Below are 20,696 nucleotides of genomic sequence, written 5' to 3'. Positions count from 1 at the left end.
TCTCCCGCCGCACCGACGGGCCAAGCTCGTCGACCACGGCTTTGTAAAAGCTCAAGGTCAAGACTCCTCTACACAGCGATGCTGGGACTGACGACGATATGCACGACCCTCGCGAGCTCCCCAGTTGAGCAACTATCGAGCAAGCTCGCATTCAACTACCACGTCGACACGGACGTCGACTCACTTGCGAACTACCGCGCTGAGGTGGAAGGCTTCCAGCGATGGAGTCGAGAACGCGGGCGTATGCCCAGATCCGACGACAAGCTGCGCGAGCTCGATTGGGGCGACCTAAATATGCTCCACTCTACCGACGTACATGGCTGGTTTCAAGGGCATCGCAAGCTTTCGCCACCCGAACCCTCCTATTCCGGTGACTGGGGTGACTGGGCCTCCTTTGCGTCCAAGATGACAACCAAGGCGCGGCGCGAAGGCCGAGATCTCCTGCTGATCGATACGGGCGATCTGCATGATGGCAACGGCATCGCTGATGGCTTCCCTCCCTATAACAAGGACGAACCAGGTGGTAAAGAGGCCGTCGACGGACACGTCAGTGACCAAATCTTTGCCATGGTCGACTACGATTTGCTCACCATCGGCAATCACGAGCTCTACAACTACACGGTGGCCAAGGACGTATACCAGAATTTTGTGCCACAGTGGGGAGGCAGGTACATGACGAGCAACGTCAAAATTGCGCTGCCCCATCCCGACGCTCCGAACGCAAGCTATGCTCCGATCGGATCCCTCTTCAAGACACTGGTCACGCCCGTGCAAGGGCTCAAGATCATGTCGTATGGTATCATTTTCGACTTTAAGCTCGCTGCTAAAGGCATTGCCGTGCAATCGCCGCAGGAGATGGTCGAGGAAGAGTGGTTCGATCGCAGCCTCGACCTTGCTCGCGACTGGGGCGTCGACACCTTTGTCGTGCTAGGGCACATGCCTGTCTCGGGCGATCCAGGCTGGGAGGCGGTCCACTCTAAGATCCGCTCGCGCTTCCCCGACACGCCCATCGCCATTTTTGGCGGGCACACACACGTGCGCGACTGCAGGATGATGGACAGCCAGACTATGGCGCTCGAGAGCGGTCGATACATGGAGACCATCGGCTTTATGGGCATCAAGGACCTCCAGAAGCGCAAGCGTGCCGGCGGTCGCGGCAAAGTCAAGTTCACCCGCCGATACATAGACTCAAATCCGAGGAACTTTGCACATCACCTCAAGCTGTCTAGTACACGCGAGCTGGCCACCAAGAAGGGCAGTTTCATTCGATTCATCATGGATGCCATCTCGGAAGCTTGGAGCCTTTCGCGGCTGCATGGCGTCGTGCCGCAGGATTACTACTTGGATCGCGTCCCGTACGGCGACAATTCGAGTCTGCTGAGCCTGTTGGCTGATCGGGTGCTGCCCAAGGTGGTGCGCCCTTCGGAGAAGTCGCGGCAGGATAAGCAGAGTTTGGTGCTCATCAATAGTGGCTCGCAGCGATTTGACGTGTACTCAGGCCCTTTTACGCGCAACGACCAGTACATCGTTTCGCCGTTCAAGGACCGCTTTCTGTACATGGCTGATGTCCCGTGGGGGGTGGCCAAGCATCTGCTTGATGGACTGCTGACGTTCAAGAGAGGAGCTGTGGTCGAGGTGATGCAGGGCGGAACGCAGTTTTCGGATGGCGACGCTCTTCTGCGATATGGTAGTGGGTTCATGGAGGACATCTTCGTGCGATGGCAAAAGTCACAGTGGTTCAAGTTCTTGCAGGCCGAACAGGCGGATCGGCAGCGTGCGGCCGCTGCAGCCGCTGGCGATGGCGAAAGCGGCAGTTTCACCAACACCACGATCCAGAGCATCGAAGAGCTCGAGGCGGAAGAAGACGAAGAGCTGCTCAAGTTTTTCCACAAGTACGACTCGCTCGACAAACCTTCGCTGGGTTACCGGACCGTCGACCAGTGCGCGGGCGCGGGCGACGACACAATCCATTCGCCACTACCCTTCTACCGGAACCAGCCGGAATACGTCGCCTCGAACCCGGACCCTCTGCCCGCATCGGACGACGACGTGGTCGATGTGGTGTTTGTCGACTTCATGCGCAAACTCATGGTCGAGCTGCTCAACCGGTACGACCTCGAGCGCAACGGGACGGGCCAGTACAGTGTGGACCAGCTGCAGCGGTGGGGCGATATCACTACGCAGCTCTTGTACCCAAGGTTCGCAGAGCTCGAGTGGCAGCCTCCTGAAGGCGCGGTCAAGGCGGTGAATGCCCAGGCGAGACGTGCGGGTAAGATGGGTTATGCCCCGCTCGACACCGAACCGGATTACGATTATGAGGAGCAACAGCAGCAGCAGCGACAGGTTGACGCTGTGCACTCTACAGTTCAGGCAAAGACCTCTAGCGGCTCTTCTTCTTCGTCGTCGCGGTCGTTGACGAAGGAAGAGCTGCAATCTTCTACAACACAGTCACGCAAGTAGAATCCCTCTCAGCGTTATGTCTCACATACATCGTTCCAGTACGCAAGCATGCATATCAATTCACACCTCAGGACTTCGTACGCACTCGGAAACATTTCCGGAACAGCATGAGGGGTGTATTAGAGCGAGGCACGACAACTTAACCGGGATTGTGGTGCTGTACAGAGCTTAAGGCTTCCTGCCAGCCTGGTGAGCAACGGTCCCCTCATGGGTGATCTTGACACTCGGTCTGGCGTCCATCCTGTTGAGCCAGTCGGCCAGCCAAGGGAAGGTGGGGCTGTCTCCGCTGACGAGCTGCCCAGCGGGGCTGGCTCGCAAGTCGTCCAGGATGGGGAACAGGAAGAGGTCGGCCCAGGTGACATCGGTGCTCTCGCCGCCGAGGATCCAGCCGGCGCTCTTAGCGGAGTTGTGCGACTTGGCTTGCGACTCGACGATCTCAAGCAACGAGTGAGTGCGCGTGAGGCCTGGTTCGAGGGCGACGTTGATCGTCTCGATGTCGGCGCCGTTCTTCTTCATCTGTGCCGCCGGTTTGATGAAGCCGCCCTCCAGAGCTGGGAAGATGGTCTGCGAGAAGCTCGACACGAAGCCGTCAAGTCTCGCCCTCAGGATGACTGTGGCTGCATCCACCGTGCCGCCCGAGGAAAGCAGGGCGGGTGTGAGTTGTCGCAAGCCCTTGGGAGAGTGCGCAGCGATGGGAGCAAGGTACTCGTCAATGTACCGACGGATCGCGTTGGACTCGTACAGCGTCACAATGTCGTCCGGCTTGGTGTAGAGGCCGTCAGGACGATGCACGAGCACGGGAAGCAGACCGTAGGGGTTGCGAGACTTGATATCCTCCGAGTGCGGGGCGCGGTTGACCTCGATGAAGTGGATCCCGAGTTCGTGTAGACCGAGCTTGATCGAGCGCGTGAAGGTGGAAGCGGGTCCACCGAAGATCTCGAGCAGGCCGATGTCTTCCGGCGCGCCGCTTCGGTCAGGGGTCGTCATTGTTGCGTAGGCTGATCCGTCTGGCGAGTTGGGAAAAGAGTTGGGAAAAGAGGGTGTGTGGTGTTGGTAGAAGGGATGGAAGAAGCGGATGAACAGCAGTAAGGATCTGCAAAAAACAAGTTTCAAGTGGAGGAGGAACAGCCAGGCAGATGTGCACGGCCGTGCGCTAAGAATGATGCGAGAAAGCGCCTACTCTGGGTCTGAAATGCCGAAACAAATCGCCGTGCAGCTGATCTGTCTGCCGGCGGTGGAAAAGATGGCTGGCTCCTGTTCCTGACCAACACGTGCACACCTTCGTTGCTTTGACCTTGATCAGTGTGACTCGCTTCGTTGTGCTTCTATAGTCCTGTTCTTTCATTACTAGGAAGAGTGCAGAGCGGTGGTGGTATTCGGCAGCGCCAGTTCTGCATCCGAAGCCGCCGTGCCGAGACGTACGTCCAGGCTGCAGCTTCCTGGCTTGGACGGGTACTCCCAATCGGTCATGGTTGCATCATTGAGTCGAGAGGTGCGCAGAACAGCCGGTGTGCAGCCCGGAGTCAAAGTCGTTGCACATGTGCCTTTTCCCCTCTAAACAAGGCGATCAACAGCGAGGGAGCTACAGTACAGTACTGTACTGTAGAAGACAATTGCGAGGCCAAGATATGTTAGATCCCCCTTCTTCACAAGCACACTTCGCCTGCGTTTCCTAACTCAACAGCCGAGCATTACCGTAGCTCGACTCTCCGCACGTGCATCAAACCGGCGAGCACCGTCACAGGCCGTACTTGGATGAAACGAACTAGGAACGGCAGGATGGCGTTGTCTAGTGGTACAACAGATAACAAGCAGGCATCCACTCAATCCCAATCCAGCTCGTCATCCAGCTCCTCCTGCGTCCTTTGCCGCCCCGAATCGCGAATGCTCCTCTGCCTCACTCCACTTGCCTCCCCCTCATCCTCGTCTTCATCCCCTTCGTCAATGGTATCCGGCTTCTGCGCTCCCAGACTCGTGGGTGCACCTGGCACCTGCGACCTCTGAATCGCGCCAACCGCAGTGAGCAACAACTCAATGTCTTCACATTTGGTCTTCATGCCGTCCAATCCGATCTCGGGACGCAGGCCGACGATCTGCCGGTGGAGCTCGCCGTTGCGGTAGATGAGCAGCGTGGGGAGGTTACGGTCTGGGTAGTTAGGGATGCATTGGTCGCCGACAATGCTGACGAACTTGGTGGAAGGGTACTTGGCGGCGAGGGTGTCGAGGTAGCCGGCGAGCAAGCGACATGTGTCGATGCCGTCCTTGTAGAGGAAGCAGACGACTCCGGTGCCGCCTTGACGCTGCTTGTCGGCATTGCTGGTGGTGTCAGGTTTTTGCTCTTGTTCGTCGTCGCGTTGCGCATCGGGATTCGCATCCGGGTCTTCTTTGCTAGCTTCGGTGACTTCTCGTGTATAGTCCGGTCTGCTGATGGGGTAGACTCGTCCGAAGCGTGCCTTTTTGGTTTCGGCGCGCAGCTGCGACATGCGTTGACGACGAATCTTTTCGAGCAACCTCTCCTCTTCGTCGTCCAGTTCGTTTTCCAGCTCGAGATCGAGATCATCTACGGTGGCCTGTTTGAGTGCTTGTGTGCGCAACTCGCCCGCAGAAGGAAGCTCCGGCGAAGGAGACCGCGATGGAGGCTTGGGAGGGATGATGCCGTGCGCCCTCAACGCATCGTGGAACTCGGTGTCCTGGGTAGCGTCGACCTCGGCCTGCATGGTGGAGCAATCGTGATCCAAGAGGTATGGATTGGCTAGACTACCGAGGCGAATGCAGTATTAGCGCACTTGAGCGTCGTATGCGAACAAGCCCTTCGGTCGCAAAGATGGTTGTTGTTGAGTCCGTTGCAGCACTGTGCCGCTTGCTCGTTCAGGTGTTGTTCTTCGCAGTCCTTCCAACACACAAAGCGGTGCAGCTTCCGAATTCCGAGTCCCAGTCAATCTAACAAGAAGGAAATTCCTCATGACGGAACCTTGCATTTCGCAAAAAGTCCCTCGGACTAGGCTGCCCATAGAACAAAACAACGCGCTACTGCTGCTAGTAAACTCAACTCAGACAGGGGCCTCGACGAGCATGTGCAGAGAGATCCGAGGCGGCGCGTGTGTTGCTTTCAAGAGGACCCTTGCTAAGCATAGGCGAAACAAACACACACTCGAGTCTCGCAGGTTAAACTCTTCAAACGACGCATGTTGCAGCTGCTCCATACGCTTTCGGACTTGCCTCACTTATGGACGGTCGAGACGATCAAGGTTGTCCGTCTTTCCTTCACTCAAATCAGTCCTGACTCATCCGCCAAAAAGCAGCATCTACCCAGCACCAGCTGCCTGCATTCACTCAGCAACTCAACCCTTGTGCGGCTACCGCATCTAACGCCGCCGCCGGCACAGCAGAAGCAGCAGCATCTTGACAAGGACTTGATGCATTCAACATAGTCTGTGCGGAGAAGACACGCGCAAGTAAAGGCATCAACGAAGCATTACAAATGTGCGCATGGCATCGCGATAACGCCGAGCTCATGTTCGTGCTCAGCCTCTAGAGTCTTCGGCCAGGACGAGTAGATCCGTGTGAGAGTCGATTTTGCCTTTCATCCCTTGATCCAAAGGTAGACGACATGCCGGCTTTCATGAGGTCAGCTAGATCAGCCGTGGTGACGGCAGCACCGACGACAGCTGGACCATCAAAACCACACCCTTCCTTCACAGCTAATACGGCAGCTTCTCTCTCGAGCTCTGCCGTCAAGCTCACCGAAGAGTCTCTTCATGTGCTCCACCAATTTCTCGCCTATGCCGATCCAGAGTCGGCCAGCCTTCTTCCTCTCACTGACAACGATGACGCTTCATCGTCCATACCCGCTGCACTCGACCGAGTCGATCCAGAGATCCCAATACCCGAATGGAACGTCCTATATACCACCACATCCCCACCCGCCACACCCGGTGGCTTTGCATCTTCCATCACCGTCCGCTCCCATCCAGATCCCAACCGATTCCTTTTCAGCGTCCAGTCTACCCTTCCCGGCGTCACAGCGAGACAATTCTGGTCGCTTATGGCCAGTGCAGAGAATCGAAAGCTCTGGGACAACACTGTTGAGGAAGCAGCGGTCAAGCGTTGGCTATCGAACGAGCCGCGCCTTTCATCGAATGCTGCGCCTGTCTCCAGTCTTACAACAGAGATAGCTCGAGCCGTAGCTGCTCGTGTCGAGCTTCTTCGCTTCGGAAGCATTTTCATGGTCGCCAAGGCTAGAGACATGGTTCTTCTCAGCGTCGATGCTCGGCTCCCTCCCAAGCAATCTTCTTCTGACTCGGGCGCCGGACAGGGCCGACTCCGCCTCGTCTCCACATCGCAAAGCGTCATTGATCCCAGTCTGCCACCACGCAAAGGCTACACCCGCTTCGAACTCAAAACGGGCGGCTTCATGGTCGAAGATCTAGGTGACGACGGCGTGCCAGACAGCTTTGCAGGCATGTCTGATCTCGGCAAGAGCACTTCATCTCCAACCTCCGCGAAAGGCTCGCATATCCGCAAGGGTCTCTTCGCCCTTGGTCGACGGGGACGATCGAACTCCTCCAGCAGCTCTGGCAGCAGACATCTTCGGCAAGGTTCCGACTCTGTCGATGGTACTAGCATCAGCGTAGCGCCTCCTCCCCCTTCCGCCCCCATCCGCGATCCGCGTGGACCAGCGGTGTGTATCACCCAAGTCTCTGATCTCGGTGAAATGGCTGCTTGGGTCCCAGCTTCGGTCATCAAGATGGTCGCCTCGACGCTGGTGCCAAGAAGCATCTCGTCCGTCGCCAAAGTCGCAAAGACGATGCACGTCTCACCTTCATTGTATCACGATTTCGACTCGCATTCAAGCACCGATCCGGACAACGTAGCCGAGAGTCTGGGGCAAGGAGGTGGCACCTGGTACAAGCACAGAACGCTGCCCGCCATGGTAGGCCAGGGTGTCCTCCGCAAACCTCGCCCCCCAGTGGAAAGCAAGGAACCATCGCCAGGAATGCAGACGCCATCCACTCCGGAGCGTGTTGCGACGACGCGTTTGTCTGACGTGCCAGAGATACTTGCTACGCCTAGGAAATTGGACACACCTCATATCCAATCTAGCGACACAGCACCACAGATTCCAGCGGAGAAGGCCGCACCTGCCGAAGCGTCAGCCGAACCGGGTCAGACCAAGATCCTCACCCCAGTTCCGGCGACAGGGCCGCCTAAGAGCCCATTGCCGCCTCGCACATCCTCTCTTCCTGGAACACCAGTACTTGATCGCTCTGCTGTCACCTTCCCCGGTTCGCCCAACAAGCCGACATCACCGGGCAGCCCGCTGGCCCGTCCCACCATGATGCTCGATCTGCAAAGTCTGGCTCCTCCTTCTTTTGCGGGCCGAGGGCTGCGCAAGTCCACGGGAAGCGCATCACCCGCGTCGCCGGGCATGTTTACCTCTACCGACTCGGACAATGGCGCCGATGACCCCATGTCGTACTCTGTATCCTCGTTGACCTCTTCGGCCCTGCTGTCTCCAGCGCGGATGAAGAAACGCTTCATTCCCATGACGCCCTCGGAGGGCACTGAGACGGTCCCTGGCTCGGTGGCTGCTAGCGACTTTGAAGAAGCTGGTCGGGGAGACTATCTGTCCAAAGGCCGAACTTCGGATCAGCCTATCTATGGGCTTGCGGCTCAACAGTTCAAACGAGCTACGTTGAACTTGGCGCCGGATGATCAGCAGGAGGTCCTTCAGGACGTGGAGGACGCTGGGGAGGATGTGATGCTGCGTCGGGAGGAGCATGGCTCGCCGCCAGCGATGGCTTTGACAATGAGTCCAGCCGAGAAGCGTTCACGGCTTTTGTCCGATGAATACTTTGCCACCCACGTGGACGGTGGACGTCACGAGCATCAGCCGCGCAGCGACAAATCGTCAGGTGACACCGCCGGCCAGCGTCCCGCCTCGAAGCGTGGAGATACGAACGAGCAAGATAGGAGGGAACGTCCAACAGCACCAGGATTGGAGCGAAAGATGCGCCGTCTCTCGTCGGCACTCTTCGCCGAGATGGAACGGCGGCAGAACTCGCAGTCTGGCTTCTCGCCTCGATCATTTTCCACAAAGCAGCCACTACCTAGCATCGATATCCAACAAGATGGGCCGATGCCCTCGCAGCCAAGTACCGACTTGGTGGCTCTGTTGGCGGACGCGCTGTCCGAGTCGATGCCGTTCATGACGACGGATCAGGGGCAGGTCAAGGAGCAAGCGCGACGTGTGAGTGCGATGCTGCTGGCGGGATCGGACGCGCTGGCGCTGAGTCTGGCTCCAGGAGCACGGCACAGTTTGGGACTGCAGCTGGACGGGCTGAGTACGCCGTCGGAAGGGTCTGAGGCGCCGACGCCTCGCTCGTCTGGTGGGTATGACAGCGTGGATGGGTCGGCGTTGGCGGGCAGTGACAAGGGGAAGGGGAAAGCGAAGGCAAAGGAGGTGCGCGCGAGGTATCCCGACAGTTTGGGCGTGTCTGTTAGTCCGAGCAAGTCGTCTGCGGGCGCAGCGTCGCGTCGCAGCCGCAAGATCTCGCTCAACTCGACGGCGCGCTCGATCTCTGTGTCTGCGTCGCGTGCTGATGTCGTAGCGACAACGGCGAGCGTGATCTCTGTCCGTAGTGCGTCGACGAAACAGGATACCAGCACTGTGATCGGTGCCGCAGCCGCAGCAACGACGACGACAGAAAGCTCGACAACGTCGTCCGGCTTCACCAACGCTGCGAGTTCAAGCGGCAGCTCGCACCTCACGCACAGCACCGCAGGCACGTCGGTGCAGGGTTCGAATGCTGACATTGGCGCCTCAACAACGGCGGGGCCGGGCGTGGGAGAGGCGAAACCGGACGCGACGACCAAAGCGGTCGAGACGCTGCGCGAGCTCGATCGAACGAGTCGGCGGTCGGTGCGTGCGGTGAAGCGCAATCTTGTGACTAGTGCGCCTTCTGCCGCCAGTGGTGCGAATCGGGCGAGGAGCAGCGGGTACAGCGCACGCCTGCTGTCTGGGTTGGCGTACTACAGCGGGTATTCGTGGTACGTCTCTCCCGCTCCGCCGCCCGAGAGCCCAGTGGCGGGGGCCACTCCGAGGGCCGGCCTCTCCGCGTCCGCTGCGGCACCAGCAGTCGGGGTGACGATCGGCGGAGGAGGTGGCGGTGGGCTGCACCGGCCTATTTCAACCAGGTCGAGCGCTGCGGCAAGTGGGCCGCGGATCCCGGCGCAACACTCACTGGGACGCAAGCGGACGCGAGCCAACTACAAGCTTGAGAACAATGCCAAGCTGCACCCATTCCCTGGGTCGCTGGGCAAGCGCACGGGACAGGGTGTCCCCGCTGCTGCCCCTTCGTCCGTGGGCGATCGTGGCACCGCTGCTGCTAGTGACGCCGCGACGAGCAGCAGCGCAGGCCCAGCCGCACTGCCGCCGCCGATCACAGGGTTCGGTGTCGGGAGGATGCGCAGATACGCCCCTGGCTCTGGCACCCAGGGCTCTGGCGCGGCTGCGGTTGCGGCTGCAGCGGAGGACAGCCGCAGGTCGAGCAGGGGCTCGACGTCTGCGCGATACCAGGGCCAGAACGCCGAGCAGCGCGCCGGCGAGAGTCAACCCGGCATGGACGCCGTAGAGGGTGTGCATGAGGACCAGGACCAAAACGTGGACGTGGACGAGGTCGAGGACGAGGACGAGAGTTGGGAAGACGACGCCAGCCCGGCTCCCGCGGCGCACCCGCATGCCCCACCGACAAGCGCCGCTGCCGTCGCTGTCTAACTTTACGCAGATCTCTCACCACCCGTGTGCGGCCACAGCCGCTTTGTAATGCAGTTTCTCCCTGTTCACAATGTCTGTGTGTCTGCCCGTCGAACCAGCCGGACCCCACTCTTGAGTCCGCTTCACACACTCGTGACACGAAAAGCATGCTGAACAAAACCCGTCTATTGCAATGCAAAGAAAAACAAACTTCAACCGCGCTACTCTCTCCCGCTCACCGCCGGCCCCGCCGTCCCCGTCGGCGACGCTCCATCCTGAAGACTATCAATCAACCGCTCGATCGCGATCAAGTGCTTCGTGGTATGCTGCTGTCCACCTGCTGCGCCTGCACCTGCAACCGCAGCCTTGCGCGCACTCACCAGGCTGGGTGTGACGAGCTCGATCAGCTTGGCGCGCTGCTGCGCGTCGGCTTTTTCCAGGAAGCGCTGCAGGACGTAGTTTGCGAACTGGTCCTTCATCATGAGCACGGCCGGGGCGATCTTGGTCGGAGATGCTGGTGCGGGTGCGCTCGTTGAAGTGGCGTCCGTTGCGGACGAGGTAGAGTCGGCAGCAGCGGTTGCCAACGACGCAGCGCCGGCAGTGGTGGTGGTGGTAGAAGCGGGAGAAGGAACAGGCTTGGGCGTAAGAATCTCGGCCAACAACTCGTCCCGATCCTGCATACTCGACGTCCTCACCACCTCTTCAATCACGTTCGACGCAAACTTGTGCCGTGACAACACCAACACCGACCCTTTGATCTTGCCTATCACCGCCTGGCGATCCCTCGGCTGACCACGCTGCAACACCCACTGAATCACGTAGTTCCCATACTGGTGCTGCATTAGACTGACCGCCTCCGCATGCAGCTCGTCCAGTAACGGCCGCGACTGCGCCTCGGTACAGTGCTCAAACGTGCGCTGCAGCACGCGGCACGAGTAGCAGTGCGACGCCAACGCCGGCACATGTCCCACAAACGCCTGCGGGATAAAGTCGATCTTGCCCGCATCCACGCGCTCGATCACCTTCTGCACCACATGGTTCGCGTTCTGGTCGCGCACACACTGCATGATATGTCCATCCAGCTCCTTGGCCAGTTTCTCCCGCTGCACCGCCGAAATGTGGTCAAATGCCTTTTGCACCACACGACACCCATACGTGCCCAGCGAGAGCGACAGCACGTGGCCCTCCATCTCGCGTGCCAAAATATCGCGCTGCTCGTCATCCCCGTGCTCGAGCATCTTCTGGATGACATAGTTGCCAAACACGTCGGTCATGAGCTGTCGAGCGTGAGGCAGCACTTCATCAAAGAGCGTCTTCTTCTCCTCATCCGAGGCGGTATCGAGCTTCTCCTGGATAAAGCGGCTGCCGTGCTGGTCGCTGCTGAACTCGACCACGCTGCCGTAGATGTCGGCGAGCTCAAATTTGCGGTTCTTGGCATGGCGACTGCGGAACTCTTCGAGCAGCGGGCTGCGCGCATGGTGGGGTGTGCCTCCGTTGCCAGCTGAACCACCGCCGTTTCCGCTGCCGCCTGCTGGGTGCTGGAAGGGAGCACTGCCGTAAAAGGCTCCATTGCGCGCATAGTGCGGGTCCATGGGACCTCCGCCCATGCCCATGGCATACCCACCGACGGGAGGCATGACTCCACCCGGACCCGTGGGCACGCGGCGGTGGTCGTGGAAACGTCCGTTCCACGGAATCATAGGACCGGGAGCGCCGCCCATCATGCCGTGAATCGCAGCTTGACCAGGAACAAACGGGCCCGCTTGGCTAGTCATACCGAAGGGAGGCCGCGGAGACACGCTCATGCCTGGCCCAAAGGGTTCGGGGCCCGAGGATCCCATTCTGCGATGCGGACCAGGAGCGTAGGGCGAGGACTGCGAAAGGCTTGGCGAGCTGCGACTGTCCGGCCCACCGGGAGGAGGCATGTGCGAGGCATCCATGGACGGACTCGTTGGGGGCATCATCAACGCACCCACTGGCATACCCATTCCGGGAGCAATCATCGGAGACTGGGCGAGTTGTGACGAGCGTGCATCGACGCCAGGGCCAGGGCCGAACCCATATTGCCCAGGCCCCAGTGGCATGCCAGGTCGGACAGGTGACGCCATGCCTCCAGCCATGTTCGGGGGACCGAACCCGGGTACCATACCAGGATAGAAGAGCGCCTCACCATTGCGCATCGAAGGATTGAAGTGAGGTCCCAGTGGCGCCGGTCCGAACGACGGGCTTTGTGGCGTGGAGCCCTGCGAGCCGTGTGATGCAAAGATGGCGCGCCCTGGCATGGTCGGTGCGTACGGGTCAGGCGTAGTGCGATACGATTCGTAGCCGGACATGTCGATCGGAGCCATGCCAGGAAGCATGTTGGTAACGCCCGGGTAGCCATGCGAGTATGCATCGGGAGAGCGAGCACCGCTTCCGGGCAGGTAAGGCGATGGGTGCATGAACGCCTCGCCAGGGCTGAAGTGGGGTGGGGGGAAAGAGCCAGAGGGACGCGGGGCATGGTGACCCATGGCACCGATAAATGCTGGCGGAGAACTGTAGCCGTGCTGCTGCGGCACAGCACTGGAAGGGGCGATGTTATCCGTGGCGATGGAGAGCGTTCCAATGCCGTCCATTAGTTCTTCGTCTTGGGTGCTGGCAGAGGGTTGGCCTGAGGGCAGCGAACCGTCATCGTCATCTTCGCTAAGCCTTGCCTTGGAAGCGAGGTGGCTTGGATCCAAAGTCGCGGATCGAATTGGAGCACGTTTAGGCACGGGTGCCGCTGCCTTCTTGGTGGTGCTCGGCGATATAGATTGCAGACTGTCGTTGGTCGTCGCCGGTGCTGCTGCATCCTTGACTGTCAATGAGGGATCGGTGGAAGCAGCCGGTGACTTGTTGGCAGTGACGCGCTTGACTGCGCTCGGGCTGGACGTAACCGAGTCATTGACAAGCTCGGCAGGGGCTGGTCTCGCAGTGAGGTCGTTCGCCCAGGTGAGCGAGCCGGAGCGAGGCAGAGACCAAGCAGACCCCTCTTGTGGGAGCAGAGGCGAAGGATGGAAGATGGGAGCATTGGAAGCGGCGTCCTTGGCATCGAGGGCAGTGGTACCGCGACTGGGCGTGCTCACGTTGGATGTGGAGGCCGTAGTGATGGCGTCTCCGTCCATGGTGGATGGTGGCCGACCGTTCCAGACGCTGGACGGGCTACCTGAGGTGGTAGCGGAAGCGGAAGCGTCGGACCAGGCTGCCTGATCGACTTTGGACATTGCAGTGGCGGCGGGAGCAGCAGCAGCGGACGGGCCGGTGGTTGCCGATCGCTGTGGTGTGAAGGTACTGCGGATGTTGGAACGGGTGGACGGCAAAGTCGCGTCTGATGCGATGGGAGCAGGTCTGGAGAGCGCGTTTGGGAATGACGGCGGCGAGTGAGATGTCGTTGAGTCGATGCTCTCGTTAGCCGTAAAGGAAGACAGGAGGGATGGGTTGACGCTGCCACTAGCGCTGCGTCTCGTGACGGGGCGCGAGGGTGATGATGTGGAGTCGTTGGAAGTATGAGGGGCTTGGGAGAAGGATGGAGAGCGATGCTGTACGAAGGAGTATGCTCTACGATCTTCCATACCGAGCACGCAGCAGAACAGATGGTCGGAAAGGACTTGTTCAGAGCGTAGAAGACAAGGTCATCTAGGAATAGCAGTGGCAGGCAAGACCTCTGTTCAGTCGTGATGAGTTGACGTGCCGAGCGACTGGTATGGATGGACCCTTTGATGAGGTTGTGATGATCGAGAGTCGAAGTGCCAAGCCGTTGAAAGTATCAGAGGTCTATCGAGGACGTGATGCCAAACGTAGTTGAATAGGGCAGGCCCGGTGGTGAGCGGCCGAACAGCAGCGCCCTCGGGGATGCGGGCGAGTAGGATGGCGCCAAGAGCAGATGGGGAATCGAATCCAGACGATACCGCAGGATCGGAAAAGCTCCAGGGTCAGTGTTCAAGGGTAAGGAAGGGAAGATCTGACGTCGTTGACGAGGAGGGGAAATCGACGATCTGACAGAGGGTCGACTGGCAGCAAGCACGGACCAAGCAAAAACGACGACAGACTGTACCGATGGAACCAAAGATCGGCGGTGCGATCGTTTGCTAACTGTCTGAAGATCGATGCGAAACGCCGAACGATGGAAGAGGAAGAGGAAGAGGAAGAGGTGGGTGGGATGAAAGACGGTTTGGTGGGAGCAAGAGCAGGTGAACGAACTCAAGCGACGAGATGTTTCCATTGGCAGTTCGGGGTCCAAGTCGGGGACAGGACCGTCTCTGCGTTCAGAGCGATGTGGTGCGATAACTGAGCGCCAAGTCGTTGCTAAAATAATCAAGGGTTTCTCACTGTCACTCTTGGCCGTGCAATTGACGGATCGGTAAAGTGGCTGCTGCTTGGGCCGCGAGACAGCTTGATCTGGCTACAGATACTCGCACGGCCGGAACGGAGCACAGGACCGGTCACACCGATTAGCCACGAAGCGAGTCGATCCGCGCTTAGGTGGGGGAGCAAGCCTAGCTAGCGTTGCAGCATCTCCAACTTCTTTGGTGGGGATGGTCGAAGGGCGCCGACTCAGCTTTGCTTGTGAGTGAACCTTCGCTGATTGCGAATTTGCGATTGCGATGCGATTTGCGTACGATTTCAGATGATTATTTTCGGTGGGAACTTCCGACTTCTTTTTTTTTTTTTTTGGTGTGAAAGGCTTGCAGGCCGTGTATCTCAATTTTCTTCCAGTTGCAAGCGAGATCAGAACCACGCATCACAGCATCTTCTTCGTGCACAACCGGGTCTGACGGAATTTCCGATTTTGTTTCTCGAACCTGGCCCGGGCGCAACCACAAAGACAGAAAGGTGAGAAAGGTGAGTAGGTCAAGCGTGTTCTGTCCACATTGCCGCATACGGCCCCGACCACGTCCGTGGACCTTGAGGCTTGCTTTGCATCGTCATAGATCGTTGATGTAGCCAAGCGCTCCGGATGATCTGCACTTGTGGATTGAGTGTTGTTGCTTTTCTAGAAATACAGTCAAGACCATAGCGGATCACGCCTCGCTGACGAGATACAGCGTCGAGGCACGCAGCCACGCCCAGATCACGCCGAGGCTGCAGTACACACTCACCATCATCAGCGGCAGAAACTCCATCGACGACGAGGGTGGCGTCGCATCTTGTTCCTCTTTCGCCTTCTGAGACAAAGGTCTTGACTGGGCGATGTTAGCAGTAGAAGATGGCACGGACAGCAAATCGGCCGACCGTGTCGAAGCTGCCGGTTGAGGAGCGTCAAACTCGGCTGGGCTGGCTGTGATCGTTGCATCGACGGCGGGTGCGGGGCTTTGCTCGGCGGTCAGATCTGCAGAGCTGAGATCCGTTCGCGTTAGTAGCACATTGACGGAGCCGCTCGCGATTGCGTCTGCCTTGCATGCTGTCTGTGCCGGCACGGCTGCCGCTGCATTCGGTGATGTAGGGGCATCGACGGCGACGGCACCAACATCGGACGCAGTCGAATTAAATGCTGCCTCGACCGGCTTGGTAGTCTGCGCGATAGTATTCCGCCCTGAAACATTCGCGAACACCATCGGGTGCACGACCGAAACATAGGACTGCAACCCTACGAATCCCCACAGATACAGCGTCTCGAGCCGATGCAGCAGAATCCCCACGTTCGAGTGCACCGGTCGGAACACCCTGCTCTGCAGCGGTCCAAACACAAGCAGCGCCCACACGATCGAGTAACCGATCTTGATTGGACCCTCTTCGGGCGTAAACAGCAGGGGAAACAGCGACACGATCCCGGTCGTGCTGAGCAGCACAAACGTGCGGTAGTGGGCATAATCTACCGCCGCAAGGAAAGTGTACGGAATGAGCGGCAGCATGATGGCCTTCTCATGCACGTGCCAGCCGAACAGGAACGAGGCAAAGCCACACAGGCTCACCGAAGCGAGGAAGGACCGATACGTGGGCGTCTGCCAGAGCTTGACCATGTACACCGACATGCACGTCAAGGTGAGCAGGAAACACGTCGAAGGGCTTATCTCGGGAAGCACGCCGAAGGAAATGTTTTCTACCAGCCCGCGCGAAGCCGAGGCAAATCCAGAGCTCGCTGCTGCTTCATAGCGAGCCAAGAAGCCAGCTGGGAGGAGTTTGCGAAGTGCAGGTACCCTTGGCAGCAGCTTGACCAGGATTCGATCGGCAAACGTCCACAGCGCCCACACGTTCGGTGCCCAGTATGCGTGGATCAGGCCGCGACTGAACGGGAACAGTCTCTGCACCATTTGCGATAGTACGCCGATCGACCCTGTTTCGTGCCGCAGACCGTCGATGGCAAGCGGAACAAGGCTGAGAAAGAAGGGGATCAAGGTGACCACTCCAACCGTGATCAGGCGTTCCACGCTGCGTCCTAGGTCTTGGCTACCGACGGGGAACACGTAAGATCGGAGAAGGAAGATGAGAAACGGCGGTGCGACGTAAACATAGATGTGCTTGAGGTTGAGAAGCGAGCTGAATAGGAAGGCGCACCACAGCGGCTTGTCCTCTCGAGCAGCCCACAGCGACCAAGCCAGTACGCCAAAAAGGAATCCGTTATATTGGAAGTGGATATGGTCAATGATGATCAGACCTGGATGCAGCAACAGGCTTGCTGCAAGAAGCTGCGACGTAGACACGCCCGATGTCGACACGTCATCCTCGTATCCAATCTTCATCCGCCTTTGTGCGCCGAGTCTCGAGTGTGCGAGCAGTGCCGCAGCAAGAACGAGCTCAGTGACGACCACCGTGGCCCGCATGTAGGCCTTACAAGGCCACGCAGCGTACTCCAACCCTTCGTGTAAGCTCACGATTAAAGGATCAACTAGCGGAGCTGGCTGGGCGAGAACCCAGGAAAAATAGGCAAAGAACGGTGGATAGTCGAGCGTCCATTGTGACGTTGCTTCGAAGTACCACTCGCGGATGGGCAGCGTGCGCGTGATGGCCAACCAATTCCGGTGCACCTCAAAGTCCGTCGAGTGGTATGTCGGAAACAGAAGCAGCTTGATGGCAGTACTGAGTGTGAGCAGCTCCCACTCCTGTCGTTGCAGACCAGAAGTGGTTGTCGTCGTTGTCGCGTCGCCCTCGGATGCGACCTTGTCGACAGGATCCTGTGTGGTGGCATCTGTGTCGAGTGCTGAGGGGCGTATTGCTACATCCGGCGTGCGTAAGGATTTCGCCGCACTCATCGTTTCTGTGCGATCACGCCTTGGCGTGATTGGTAGTGGTGGCAGCTCGTTAAGAAGCTTTCTCGTTGCGGTCTGTGCATCATTGGAGTGTTGTTCTCCACAGAATAACGCGTTGCGAAACCGTTGAGCTTAAAACTGAGAATCAAATGATAATAATTATATAATTATATTTAAATGGATAATATCGCTGTGACCCAATGCTGCTCAGCCCCACTTTTCACACTAGGCAGCTTTCTGGCAACTTCGCTACGCATGACCACCATCATCACTCTGTGGAACCAGCCAACACAGCCAAGAATGGCAGACGCAAGTGCTTCTTCTCCCTCCTCCGCAGTGGCTTCTGGGCCGGCTACGCCTCGCTTCGACTTCTACCAAACGGACACGGTCGTCACCATCTCCATCTTTGTCAAAGCGGCGTCGCAGGACAACCTGCAAGTCGACATTGCCGAACAATCGCTCCACGTCAAAGCCGTGTCCTCCAGCACTGGCTCTGAGTTTGTTCTACGCATTGATCCGCTGTTCTCCAAAGTGGATGCTACGAGCTCGTCGTACAAAGTGCTCTCGTCCAAAATCGACGTGATCCTGCACAAGGCACAACCGGGCACACGATGGATCCAGTTGCAGGCAGGTTCGTCTCAGCAATCGGTCATCTCGGCAGCTACGCCCACGTACGCTGCTAGCCAGGCCACAGCCGCAGCCGCCTCCAAGCCTGTGCCCTCGAGAACCACATCCAAATGGGACTCGTTCGACCCGGATGCCGACGAAGATGTTAGCGCATCGGCAGGCGCGGAATCGAGCAACACGGGCGAAGCAGACATCAACAAATTCTTCCAAAGGCTTTATGCAGATGCAAACGACGACACACGCAGAGCCATGCTGAAGAGCTACCAGGAAAGCGGCGGCACCACCCTCTCCACTGATTGGGGTAAAGTCGGCAAGGAGCGCGTCCCGACTCAACCGCCGGACGGCATGGAGGCCAAGAAATGGTGACTATAGGGTCCATGTGCAATCTCAAACACCGCAGGTTCATACGTTCGAGATACAAAGGTGTGTGTGAGAGGGCAGACAGTTAGATATTTCCTTTGCGAAGATGCGTAATGCTACTGAGTTGCAGAGGCAGCAGTGTTGCTGCTCGATCTTGCTTCGCCAATCTTGGGTCCACGAGCTCCGCCTGCGCCGGCTTTTCCACCACGTCCTGCGTTGGCTCCACCTTTGCCGCCCCGTCCACCGCTACCGCCTCGTTGCTGGTGCTGGTGCTGCTGCTTCTGTTGCAGATACTTGGTCTTTTTGCTCTCCTGAAGAATAAAGCCGTCCTCGTCCACCTTGGGCCCCTTTGGCGTCTTGGGTGGCGCTGCAGCTTTACCATTCGCACTGCCATTGCCGTTACCATTGCTGTTGCCATTACCGTTGCGAGCACCTGCACCCGCCTTGGACCCGCTGCTGCCCTGCTTGCCCTTCTTGGGTTTGGGCGACAGCGGTGCATCCCCCGCGCTGGCAGCTGCAGGTTTGGCCGAGGTGGTCGCCTCGGGTTCTACAGCTGTAGGCGTACCTGGTGCCGGGGTGACAAAGGCAGAAGTGGTGCTGGAAGGGAGCGGCTCGAACACAGGCGCTTCACCGAGATCGTCGTCGTCCTCTTCGGCCAGAGCTGCCCAATTGAGCTTGGGCTCCTTCGTGTTTGCGCCAGGACCTTTGACAGTCGTGTTGATGGGCTCGTCGACAGCCGCGGCAGCAGTCCCATCTGGTTTGCCCGAGGAGGCGCCCTTGCCGCCCAGGATGATTCCAGCTCCTCCCTGCTCTCCCTTGCTGGTCTCGGTGGCACCAGTGGCAGGCACCGCAGAAGGCTGGCCTCCTTCGGGCTCGGTGGCCGAACCGTCGAGGATCTCGCTGGCCTGGATGAACGAGACTGGCGCTGTGCTGGGCGAAATCTGGTCAAGGGGCACAAAGTCCTTGGGTGGACCGTCAAGGCCCGAAGCTTTTGGCTCGATTTTGCCCGCTGCTGCTTCGGCTGCGGCTGGAGGGGCGGTGAGCTGCAAGATCATGTTTCGGACTGTTGCAAAGCTGACGTCGGGAAGAACTTGGTCCTGAGAGCCCTGTTCGATGTTGGCGAGGATTTCGAGAGCGTCGCCTCCTCCGCCCTCAAGAGGTCCATTGGCAAGCTGATCGAACACTTTGGCAAGAGCGGCCACCTGCTGGCCTGTTGACATTTGGAGAGCCGGAGGCATGGTGCGTGAAGGGGCAAACGTGGAAGGGCCGGCTGGGTTCGGGTGGAAGAGGTTGAAGAGGTGGAGGAATTGGAGCAGCAGGACGAGGTGAGCCTTGCTATCTGACTTGGACGCTGCGCTGGTTGCTGAAGAGGTGGAGGAATCTGCTTCCGCCTGTTGCACTTTGCTGAGCAGGCTCTTCAGCTCGTCGATGGCCACGGTGATGGTTGCATTTTTGCTCTTGGACGACAGCTCGGCGATACGGTCGCTAATAACCTTTTGTGCGGGGGTGGAAGCGGCGGTTGTCGACTGAGTGGAGGCTTGAACAGCATTGACGGCGGCGACAGCAGCTTGCGTCTCGGCGTGTTCTGCAAGATCTTGGCTGGTCACTTTGAGTCCGTTGGCGACCTGCTTTGGGTTTTCCGGGGCCTTCTCGATCAGTGCAGCCGACGTGGCGTCAGGTACTTTGACTGCGGCAGACTCCTTGGCTGCGGCGCCTTTTCCCTTCTTGCTGGACTTGGACGGCGCAGGTGGGGGAGCCCCCGGCACGACACGGCGTGCTGGCTTGTCGGCTGCACCGGGAACGGTACGAGCGGCCATGACGAAAGGATAGAGACTGCCTCGCACAATGGGAAGCGTTGGTTCTTTTTTGCTGGGAACAAGTCGTGGAATCTGATGCTTCTTGCTGAACGAGCGTTAGATTGGCTGCGGTGATGTCGAGCCTATGTGCTGCTAAAGTCCGGGTTTGGCCGTGTTTTTGCTGTACCCTGTGTACTCTGCAACTGATCGTTTGGTGGTAGTCCGTGCGGGCAAAGGAGGGGACAAAGAGGCGCTACAGACGTGTCGGGGCCTTCAAGGAATGTGGGCCTGTGTGTCTTCCTTTGGGTTTGAAGCGGAAACTGGGATCAAGATGATGGGGCAGAACAATAGGAAATGGAGTTGAGATGAAGCGTAGGGGCAAGTGGTTCGGGACTGGCTGCGTGGCGCGCTACAGATCCGCACAGGAAATCCGGAAATCAGGAAATCAGCTCCACAATTCGAATTTACGGCCGATTTATCCCAACGATCAAG

General features: G+C 58.7%; 8 protein-coding genes across 8 annotated transcripts; 3 read left to right on the top strand and 5 right to left on the bottom strand.

Annotated features, from left to right (window-relative positions):
• Nucleotides 1-78: 78 nt before the first annotated feature.
• On the top strand, nt 79-2,460 carry EX895_000833 (uncharacterized protein; the record flags this gene model as incomplete). The annotated part of the gene is made up of 1 exon (XM_029881434.1): nt 79-2,460. One exon carries the CDS (start codon nt 79-81, stop codon nt 2,458-2,460), a length of 2,382 nt encoding a protein of 793 aa, XP_029742820.1.
• A 168-nt stretch (nt 2,461-2,628) lies between these two features.
• EX895_000832 (uncharacterized protein) lies at nt 2,629-3,447 on the bottom strand (the record flags this gene model as incomplete). Its single annotated transcript, XM_029881433.1, has 1 exon — nt 2,629-3,447. One exon carries the CDS (start codon nt 3,445-3,447, stop codon nt 2,629-2,631), a length of 819 nt encoding a protein of 272 aa, XP_029742819.1.
• Nucleotides 3,448-4,283: 836 nt separating this feature from the next.
• On the bottom strand, nt 4,284-5,177 carry EX895_000831 (uncharacterized protein; the record flags this gene model as incomplete). The annotated part of the gene is made up of 1 exon (XM_029881432.1): nt 4,284-5,177. The coding sequence occupies one exon, from the start codon at nt 5,175-5,177 to the stop codon at nt 4,284-4,286; it is 894 nt and encodes a 297-aa protein (XP_029742818.1).
• Nucleotides 5,178-6,070: 893 nt separating this feature from the next.
• On the top strand, nt 6,071-10,237 carry EX895_000830 (uncharacterized protein; the record flags this gene model as incomplete). Its single annotated transcript, XM_029881431.1, has 1 exon — nt 6,071-10,237. The coding sequence occupies one exon, from the start codon at nt 6,071-6,073 to the stop codon at nt 10,235-10,237; it is 4,167 nt and encodes a 1,388-aa protein (XP_029742817.1).
• A 200-nt stretch (nt 10,238-10,437) lies between these two features.
• Nucleotides 10,438-13,806, bottom strand: EX895_000829 (uncharacterized protein; the record flags this gene model as incomplete). The annotated part of the gene is made up of 1 exon (XM_029881430.1): nt 10,438-13,806. The coding sequence occupies one exon, from the start codon at nt 13,804-13,806 to the stop codon at nt 10,438-10,440; it is 3,369 nt and encodes a 1,122-aa protein (XP_029742816.1).
• A 1,449-nt stretch (nt 13,807-15,255) lies between these two features.
• On the bottom strand, nt 15,256-17,424 carry EX895_000828 (uncharacterized protein; the record flags this gene model as incomplete). The annotated part of the gene is made up of 1 exon (XM_029881429.1): nt 15,256-17,424. One exon carries the CDS (start codon nt 17,422-17,424, stop codon nt 15,256-15,258), a length of 2,169 nt encoding a protein of 722 aa, XP_029742815.1.
• Nucleotides 17,425-17,721: 297 nt separating this feature from the next.
• EX895_000827 (uncharacterized protein) lies at nt 17,722-18,414 on the top strand (the record flags this gene model as incomplete). Its single annotated transcript, XM_029881428.1, has 1 exon — nt 17,722-18,414. The coding sequence occupies one exon, from the start codon at nt 17,722-17,724 to the stop codon at nt 18,412-18,414; it is 693 nt and encodes a 230-aa protein (XP_029742814.1).
• Nucleotides 18,415-18,524: 110 nt separating this feature from the next.
• On the bottom strand, nt 18,525-20,225 carry EX895_000826 (uncharacterized protein; the record flags this gene model as incomplete). Its single annotated transcript, XM_029881427.1, has 1 exon — nt 18,525-20,225. The coding sequence occupies one exon, from the start codon at nt 20,223-20,225 to the stop codon at nt 18,525-18,527; it is 1,701 nt and encodes a 566-aa protein (XP_029742813.1).
• Between the last annotated feature and the right edge of the window lie 471 nt (nt 20,226-20,696).

This window comes from Sporisorium graminicola, chromosome SGRAM_1 (assembly GCF_005498985.1).
Source record: "Sporisorium graminicola strain CBS 10092 chromosome SGRAM_1, whole genome shotgun sequence".
Classification (NCBI taxonomy): domain Eukaryota; kingdom Fungi; phylum Basidiomycota; class Ustilaginomycetes; order Ustilaginales; family Ustilaginaceae; genus Sporisorium; species Sporisorium graminicola.
The sequence above is the reverse complement of the archived record's forward strand: the minus strand, read 5'-3'. Positions and strand labels throughout refer to the sequence as shown.